The 8,427-nt window shown below is 35.2% G+C and overlaps 4 protein-coding genes across 4 annotated transcripts; 2 read left to right on the top strand and 2 right to left on the bottom strand.

Moving 5' to 3' along the window:
- The first annotated feature begins 312 nt into the window (after positions 1-312).
- Positions 313-1,741, top strand: Tsp_09022 (hypothetical protein). The gene is given in 5 exon segments (XM_003382127.1): positions 313-332; positions 374-434; positions 513-858; positions 1,424-1,548; positions 1,559-1,741. The coding sequence occupies 5 exon segments, from the start codon at positions 313-315 to the stop codon at positions 1,739-1,741; spliced, it is 735 nt and encodes a 244-aa protein (XP_003382175.1).
- A 2,025-nt stretch (positions 1,742-3,766) lies between these two features.
- Positions 3,767-4,072, bottom strand: Tsp_09021 (conserved hypothetical protein). The gene has a single exon (XM_003382126.1). It carries the CDS (start codon positions 4,070-4,072, stop codon positions 3,767-3,769), a length of 306 nt encoding a protein of 101 aa, XP_003382174.1.
- A 76-nt stretch (positions 4,073-4,148) lies between these two features.
- On the bottom strand, positions 4,149-6,126 carry Tsp_09020 (conserved hypothetical protein). The gene is made up of 4 exons (XM_003382125.1): positions 6,046-6,126; positions 5,600-5,668; positions 4,459-4,540; positions 4,149-4,315 (listed from the first exon to the last, which is right to left on the bottom strand). The coding sequence occupies exons 1-4, from the start codon at positions 6,124-6,126 to the stop codon at positions 4,149-4,151; spliced, it is 399 nt and encodes a 132-aa protein (XP_003382173.1).
- Positions 6,127-7,439: 1,313 nt separating this feature from the next.
- Tsp_09019 (conserved hypothetical protein) lies at positions 7,440-8,307 on the top strand. Its single transcript, XM_003382124.1, has 4 exons — positions 7,440-7,581; positions 7,762-7,818; positions 7,942-8,060; positions 8,194-8,307. Exons 1-4 carry the CDS (start codon positions 7,440-7,442, stop codon positions 8,305-8,307), a joined length of 432 nt encoding a protein of 143 aa, XP_003382172.1.
- Positions 8,308-8,427: the final 120 nt, after the last annotated feature.

The raw sequence follows: 8,427 nt of genomic DNA, 5'->3' as shown, positions 1-8,427 counted from the left end.
GAAATCCATACGACAAAGACTTTACGGTCTATTAAGATAGCGAGGTCAACAACCAATAAATGAACAGTGGGACCAAATGGGAGCAGAAGTGGGACCAAATGGGACCATGCCAAGTACACTATGAAGCAGGAAGTAAAATGCTGCTGGGCATAAAGCATGACGCAGCTAACTGAGCTGGACAAATCAACCGGAACGGTGCATAAGCTATTTAGTGGTTGCAAAATGGTTATTTAAAACGGAGTGCAAAACTGTTAAATTTATTTCCCTGGTTTTCCGTCTAGCTGTGTGCTTCACATTTGAGAGTTTTTACTAATGGAGAGTGATGAAATTCAGTTTGTCTCTACTCAAAGGAACCAACAAAATTAGTGTACAGGGGAAGTTGTTACACCCTCAAGCGGACGAATCACAATGACAAATGTTGGATATGTGCATCAGTAAACAGAATTATTTTATTATAGCACGTTGGTATTATTGTGTAGTATCATGAGCTTGCAATTAGGTTTCCAATTTAGGGAACGAGAGGTTGCCCTGGCAAACTCTATACTAACATTGATGCCACAAAAGTCATCAGAACCGGTGAGCATGCAGAGGGCTGCCGAGTAGATGCCCATGCATTCTACCATCAGCAGCAGCTAAATGAAGTGAAGAGGCTGGCTGCAGGGGATCCGAGGCCGGTATTAGAAATTTACGATGAACTGGCAAGCAATGCCTCCACCAGCGCAGAAGCTGCCGCTCATTTTCTAACGTGGGAGCAGACCCGGAACACAATGTATTATACCCGTTCGAAGAGATACCCACGACTTCCGGCCAGGCGGCAGGATCTGCGGCTTACTGGCGAGCAGACAACAACGAAATCCGGTGCGCAATTTTTAATGTAGCATTCGCTGACCAGTGATATATTAATTTTTGCCGCCGAGGATGGTGTGAGGCTGCTGGCTCAGAGTAACTGCTGGTGCAGGGATGGGACGTTTAAGATTGTCCCCTCCTGGTACCAGCAGTTGTTTACCCTTCATGTGTTCCTGAGGGGTAAACTGCTACCCGTCGTATATTGTTTGACTGTTGAGAAAGATCTGCCCACGTATAGCTGAATATTTAAGTGTTCCATTCTAAAGCGAAAGAACTTGGCGTTCAACTTGAACCGGCAAAATTTGTGTGCGATTTCGAAACAGCCTTGATCCCGGCAATTCAAGGCAACTTTCCCAACACCCGGGTGCAGGGTTGTTTCTTCCATTTTTGCCAAGCTGTGCTTCGGCAGGTCGGCCGGCTTGGCTTAACTGATTATATGAATAATTAGGAGGTAAGAAAAAAGGTAAAAATGCTGATGGCATTAGCATTTTTTCCGGTGCACCTTGTACCCGCGGGTTTCAAAATCATAAATGTTGGGACGTCGGGTCAACTGGAAGCCTTATTCCAATATTTTTAGCAAGAGTGGCTTCCGGCAACAAAAATTCCGATTTGGAACGTTCATGGTGTGTCTGTGCGGACCAACAACCATCTGGAAGGTTGGCACAGCCGCATGAGCAAAAGAGCACGAGAGCACCACCTGAGGTTTTATCAGTTTTTACAACTGATCCTTGATGAGCAGGGTAAGACTGAGACGGTGGTGCGGCAAATAGATGATGGCTATGCGCATGGAAGGGGCTCCGTAAGACGTAGCGCAGCTTACGGAGTCCAGCAGCGACGGGTAGCTGCGCTTACGGGTAAATTGGTTCATAATGAAATTACTGTTGAGCATTTTTGAGTGCAATATCGTATCATACTCCTGAACCACTACGATTATAGTACTTTTGCACTGTTTATTATTGTTGTATATATTTCATTCATTATTGTTGTATATATTTTTTATTCCTCATGATTGTATAGTTTGTCTTCGTCATATATTGTATATCTTGTATTATAGTTCACGCTTGTTTGTTGTTGATCTTATTTATGTTGGTTATTGTTGATTTTCATTGCTTGTTAGTTGTTGTTGATCCTTATTGATTGTTGCTGTAACATGATGCTGCATACTATACATTTGCATAGTAGTATACTATGTATACATACATGTAGCGAAAGGCAGAAATGTTTATGTGCAAAGTAGTCTGCTGATTAGCACAGATGTGAAGAAATAAAATTACAAAAGCAAGTTATTATGTGAACAATGAAATGTAAAACTGAAGAATCATTAATGTTATTGACTAAGATAACCACCTATTTAAAGCCATATTCGAATATTGCAAGACATTTTGTTAAATGCTCTTCTTAACAACACACTCAAAGAACATGCAAATGTAAAGAAGTTAAACATTAGTTTGAAGCATATTATCTTTGTTATTGTTATAATTTCTTTAACGCAATAAAAGATAGCTAACACCATATCTTAAAAAGCTTCTTCTTTAAAAAGTAGTAAATGTTTCTTTATGCCCATATAAAGTAATTTAATGGAATGCACCCATGTAAGGTAAAAAGTAGACAAACAACAATCACCCAATCTTTGATCAAAGGTTAATAGCTAATCAAATGGCAAAGTTATTAACCCAATCACTTATCATAATGATTAGCTAATAATATCGTAGAAGTCATTAGCCAATTACCGATCAATCGCGTGCAACCTATCAGCGTACAGCCAATCACAAAAAGGGGGCGGAGTTTGGAACAAATGGGATGCAGATGAGTTCAGACTAGCCCGTAATTAATTTTTATTCGGCGGCAGGTCAAATCAACATTGATTACCTGACCGCAATCCGAGCTACGTTCGTTTTCGAACGTGACACAAGGCAAGACAAATCGGTGGAAACTGACTTTACTAAGCGGAGATGAAGGCTTAGGAATATAACCAAAGGTGCAATGATAAGCCACAACACAACAAAACAACACAAATAAAAAAAACTATGTCATGGAAAAATTATCAAAAAAGGCATAAAAAGGCAATATCATGGAAAAATCATCAAAGAGGCAGAAAAAGGCATTTATGGCAAAATCCGGGGTTTAATGATAAGAGTGAGAACATGAATTTCAAAAATCAGAAAACTGAACCAGTTGTAACGGATACAATGCGTTAACAGTTTAAGGGAAGCCAAGATCGAAAGAAAAAAAATAAGGTTGGCGTCGATTCAAAAACAATTTGCAATGGGATAGTCTCTCTCGGTTAAATTTTCAAGGTTAATTTTCTATTGGTTGGCAAAACATCGAGCTGTCATTGGATAGCTTCTCATTGCATAGTTATGGCGTAATAGCATTGGCTCTCTTGCCTAAGCTTTTCATTGATTAAAATTGTTCTGCTTTCATTGGCTACAATTTTTTTTATTTCATTGGTCCAAATTTTAAATTACATAATTCATTACGTAACATTTGATCTCTTGACGGCACCAATTTGACAGTGGAATTTTTTTATTCTTTTCAGCTTTCTTTTCTTTTAAATATTTATTTTTCTACCTTGTACTTTTTGGTGATTAGTATTTGTAATATGAATTAAAAAAATTTGATGTCATATTGTTATGGTAGCCAAATGTTTAATTCTTTTTTGAACTCAATTTTTCTAAATGAAATTTAATTTTCAATGCTCAACAACAACAATATTAATAGTGAATAGCAGAGAATAACGTGAATAATGAACAACAGCAAATAGAAGATAATAAAACAATGACGAATAGAGAGAAAAATGAACAACAGCAAATAACAGATAATAATGGCAATGATAATATCATATAATATAAAAAATATAATACAAAACCATCACTTGGAAAGTGGCACTAAATCAGCTATGGCATGAGGTACATTAAAGCTACAAGAAGCCGCTCCAATGTACGCCTGCCGCTGATGTATTCACCTGTATAACTTGTCGTTGCTTTTCAGTGTACCTATTACTTATTTGTCTAATGGAGCCAGCGACAGGATTTCTTGAAAGCAGCTGGCCAATTACCGTTTGCATTGCTCCTTGTTTTTCTTTAGGAAAATAGATTAGCTTGTACAATCCCAGCTTGATTCCACCCGCTTTTTTGTTCAGCCGATTATGCCAGCTTTTAAAGTGGTCATTGGTCCCAATATTTATACTATGTACATTGCAAAGCGGCAGTCTATCATCGGTCATCCATTCTTGCCTAAATCAATAAAATTCAAATTTCTGAACCCAAAATCAACTTGAATCCCTTGATTTGAACTCTCGGTCAATCATAACGCAAAAAGAAATGGCTCGCTTCTGATATTAAAATGACAACAACGTGGTATGTTGGGAGAGTTCTGTTAACATCAGCACACATCCAAAATATATTATTATGATTTGAGCGCTTCACGGTGTAACCAATTCCTGTTGGGTACATTTTGTAGTCACAAACTAAACTTTATCATTATTTCATAAAAAAATCTTAAAGCAATTATAAGAAAAAGAACACAAGGTAGTTAGCGCTAAACACAGCAATAAGAAAAGTAGATTTAGCAGTGTTGAATAGCTTTTCTTCAATTACGGTTTTTGTGTACGGCTAGCAGTTGCGTCCAGCTTTATGACCAGAAACATAAGCATGTTTCGCGCCATACAATGCACAGCTCGTTTACTGCAGAACTAAAAAACGGGTACACAGATCTATGAATAACACAGTAGCATCCAGTTAAGAATTTCAACGAGCAAAAAATTTCAAATGAACGATGATATATGATACTGGATTCATCAGCTTTTTCTGATGAGTCAGTGTAGAGGAAAACAAATACTGTATTCAATAGAATGTAATACCATCTACATTATAGTATGATAAGCACATGATATGATTTGGTAAAATTAATATTCCAAATGCATGAAGAAATTCCTGCTATACATAAAATGAACAGTAAAATGGCAAGCAAATAATTTAAGTTTTGAACAAATAAGCAGATTATTTCAATTTTGGCAACAATATCAGATATAATTATATTAGACGCTTATAGCTCAAAATAAAGCAGTTGCCATTACTTGCAGTTCAACTGATTGGCAATGTCATAAATTCAAACATTAGATTTTCTGTGTAATACAACGATTACTGAATTACAAATACAGTTTTCACACATTCAACTGGTGTGATGGTGCACAGAAATTGTTGAAATTAATAAGATGCAAAATTTTTCACAAATTTATTTTTTCAATAAAATAATGCTGAAACCATTATAAACAGATTTTTCCTTTCTCTTGCTATCTAATGCTATATCAAATATTTATTACTAAAATGTGCTATCAATGGAAATAAAATAAACAATCATATATTTTCATAAAGCAAACGCATTTTCATAAAGCGCATGTACTTGCGTCTAAAGAATATTCTATTTTAAACGCGTATTTATAAGTTGTAATAATAATACAAGAAAGAGAAAGGTAGGAATAAAAAGAAATAAAAACAAAACAAATAATAATGACCTTCTTCAAAGCAAAAGAATTACAACAGATGGCATTCTGCTAGCTCAGCGTAAAATAAAACTTAACAATTGATGAGGAATATTCTGTAACTATTATTAATTTTGCTATACGGTATAAATGTGTGTCATATTAATTAACATCATTTAAATCCTTCTCTCAGTTTATTTGTTGATAAGATGAATGGTGCAAGCATTTCATTAAGCGCAAGTGGGACTTTTTTCTACAAATTTATCACACTGTGAAATCCCAAAAGGTTAGACTAGAGCCGGTGTCGCTCCTGTCAGCGGTCAAATTTCGAAGACGTTTCTGGAAAGATGAGAATATCTTCTATAATTGCTTCGTCACATTTCACACGAGGAAAACAAGTAATTCTTTGAAAAGTCTGTTTTAAAATACATAAAAATTATTATTAAACATTTTTAGAAAATACATAAGAATAACTTCAAAAATATTAAACTTATGGAAAAATTATTTTTTAAATTCTTTTCACGAGTCATATAAATAGTCAATGAAAAAATTTTAAATACCAATTTATAGACAGAAAAATCAGGTAGTAAGAAAATTTATGATGACTTGCGCTCATGCGCATAATGTAGATTGTTGTAAAATATATCTGATAAGTGAATTATATAATCTTCAGTTTTAATTTACGGAGAATTTGAAGAAAAAACACCTATGATAACTAATAGGAAAAGTATACTTGCTGGAAGAGTTGCATCTTGGGGTATTGCTGCAGCATTATTTGCAAGTGCGACAACAATCATTGCAACAAATATTAGAGCATGTCGTGAGAACCTGTATGAATATAGAAATTGCTGGCCACGATGTTGAACTTTTCACAGTTCAACATTTCAAAATCGACTCAAACAGCAAAGTCCCACAACAAAATCTTGAAATATTTGCTACCGTTGTTAATGTTTAAAATAAATTATGTATTTAGAATTTAGTATTGCAAAATTCTATCTTTAATGACAAATCACAAAATAAAACCATACAATATATTGATCATTTAAAGCAGAGCTGCATGTAATTTGTGATTTGATTTTGTGCCGCCTGCCAGTAAAAAAATGAAACAAATTGCATCAAATGCATATGCTGCAACAAATCAGGCTTTTTTCTTCAGAATCTTGCCTGAACAATCGCCTTCCCCTTCCAAGCATTCATGAAACATTTTATAACAAGATTTAATAAATAAAATTAGCAGCTATTCCTGAGCAACACTGTGAATGGGCACTACCATAAATAGTAGACCAAATTCTTGAAAATACTATTCATCAAGATAGAGAAATCAAATTTTCATACAAACAAAAAAATAATGAGCAATAAATTACAATTTCCGGTGAAACCAATGCAGCTTGCAGTTTCTATTTCAGCGGCAGCCGAAAAAATTTCGAATGAAACCACTTCATTATAGCACTATTTAAAAAATTCTCCAATTTCACAATGCAATGTGCTACTTTTCCCAAAACCCTGGAAAAAATATAATCAAATAGAGTTCCAATTTCACCTACAACATTGCAATTCAGCGCCTACAAAAAGCATACTCTGACTGAGCGAACCAATTAATACACCGCCGTACCCCTGATGCTCATTTGTAAAAAAGCTTTCATAGCCAGTTTAATATTGAAATAGTGAAAAGGCAACATGAATAATGGAAAAGCATACAACTTTAAAATTTGATATTCTGTTTTGAAAAAAAATTGCCATCGCTAAAAGGAATTTCCTGCTCAAATGGTTTCATTCTTGTTCATCAATCAATGGGCTAAATTTGTACAGAAATCAATTATATCCACAAGCTGCATCCTCAAATCAAAAATCAATTATCACTCAAAGCTGCGCAATTTAGATTTGCAACTCGTCTCCGCTCTGTGCACTAAGAACTGTTCAAATAAACCCAAATTAGAAGCCAATTATCACATTTTGAACTTTAAATCTTACAGATAATGCATTATTATCACTGTTATTACAGAAAAAGAAAAATTATTTTTTCAAACAGAAATCAATTTACAAAAAATATATGAAAAGAGGAAAATAAAGAAACAAGGCAATTCATGACCATTAACCCATAAATTACAGTATGCTATCGACAAAACGCGTCCTGATTCAACGTCTGTCACCACATTTGAATCACTGTAGTCAAATTGAACGGCACTGTTCGATCGTCATCTACAACATCTCAGACAAACCAGGCAGTTGTGCCGTGCAAATAATAAAACAAAGTAAAAATGCGAAATTTCCAATTCATTCGACTTTATTATTATTTTTTTTCCTCTCTGCTTACGGAAGAATTCAAATTCTTCAAAGAAAGATATACATTTATAACTGACAATTTGAGAAACAAAAAAAACAGAAAAACGTATACAACGCAAAATTTATTCATAATAAATACCAAACATTAGAAAAACCCCAAGTTCATGCTTATTTCTTATTGGTTTTGGATGGCAAAATTCCTTTCGGTGATTAAATACCCGTTTCTGGCATTTGAGAAGACATGGCTTATTTAGCGACCTTATCTTCGACAGATTTATTGCTTTTCTTTGACTTCGATCGCTTCTTTGATCTCTTCTTAATCTTTTTAGAATCTTTCTTTTCACCTTTTGGTTCATCATTTATCACCAATTTTTTAACTGCATCTTCTGCGGTTCGTGGTACAATGACCGGCTGCTCTACATCTACCGCTGTAACTTCACTAGCCAGTGTAAATTTCGGTGATTTATTATCCGTTTCTGTCACTTGAGAAGACGCTGCTTCTTTAGCGGCTGTATCTTCGACAGCTTTCTTGCTTTTCTTCGATTTCGTCCGCTTCTTTGACTTTTTCTTAATCTTTTTAGAATCTTTCTTTTCACCTTTCGGTTCACCCGTTATCACTGGTTTTTCAGCTGTTTCCTCTGGGATTGTTGGAACAATGTTCTGATGATCTACCTCCACCGATGGGTCTTCAGTAGCCAGGGTAAAGATCGGTGATGTAATATCCGTTTTTGTCACTTGAGAAGTCGCTCCTTCTTTAGCGGCTGTATCCTTCTCAGTTTTCGAAAGTTCTGTGATTTCGTCCGCTTATAAGACTT

Source organism: Trichinella spiralis (genome assembly GCF_000181795.1).
Source record: "Trichinella spiralis strain ISS 195 chromosome Unknown Scfld1, whole genome shotgun sequence".
Taxonomy (NCBI): domain Eukaryota; kingdom Metazoa; phylum Nematoda; class Enoplea; order Trichinellida; family Trichinellidae; genus Trichinella; species Trichinella spiralis.
This window is presented reverse-complemented; position numbering and strand designations above follow the sequence as displayed.

What these genes read in the sequence shown, in the direction of transcription:
- Tsp_09021 (XM_003382126.1), bottom strand. Translation starts at nt 4,072, where the DNA reads ATGACCGATGATAGACTGCCGCTTTGCAATGTACATAGTATAAATATT.
- Tsp_09020 (XM_003382125.1), bottom strand. Translation starts at nt 6,126, where the DNA reads ATGATTGTTGTCGCACTTGCAAATAATGCTGCAGCAATACCCCAAGAT. An exon ending in CAAGTATACTTTTCCTATTA is followed by an intron (nt 5,669 to 6,045) that starts GTTATCATAGGT and finishes TCATCTTTCCAG; the next exon opens with AAACGTCTTCGAAATTTGAC. An exon ending in GCTGGACGCAACTGCTAGCC is followed by an intron (nt 4,316 to 4,458) that starts GTACACAAAAAC and finishes GATAAAGTTTAG; the next exon opens with TTTGTGACTACAAAATGTAC.
- Tsp_09022 (XM_003382127.1), top strand. Translation starts at nt 313, where the DNA reads ATGGAGAGTGATGAAATTCA. An exon ending in AATGTTGGATATGTGCATCA is followed by an intron (nt 435 to 512) that starts GTAAACAGAATT and finishes TTTCCAATTTAG; the next exon opens with GGAACGAGAGGTTGCCCTGG. An exon ending in GCAGACAACAACGAAATCCG is followed by an intron (nt 859 to 1,423) that starts GTGCGCAATTTT and finishes CAATATTTTTAG; the next exon opens with CAAGAGTGGCTTCCGGCAAC.
- Tsp_09019 (XM_003382124.1), top strand. Translation starts at nt 7,440, where the DNA reads ATGCTATCGACAAAACGCGTCCTGATTCAACGTCTGTCACCACATTTG. An exon ending in CGTGCAAATAATAAAACAAA is followed by an intron (nt 7,582 to 7,761) that starts GTAAAAATGCGA and finishes ACCAAACATTAG; the next exon opens with AAAAACCCCAAGTTCATGCT. An exon ending in GGATGGCAAAATTCCTTTCG is followed by an intron (nt 7,819 to 7,941) that starts GTGATTAAATAC and finishes TAATCTTTTTAG; the next exon opens with AATCTTTCTTTTCACCTTTT.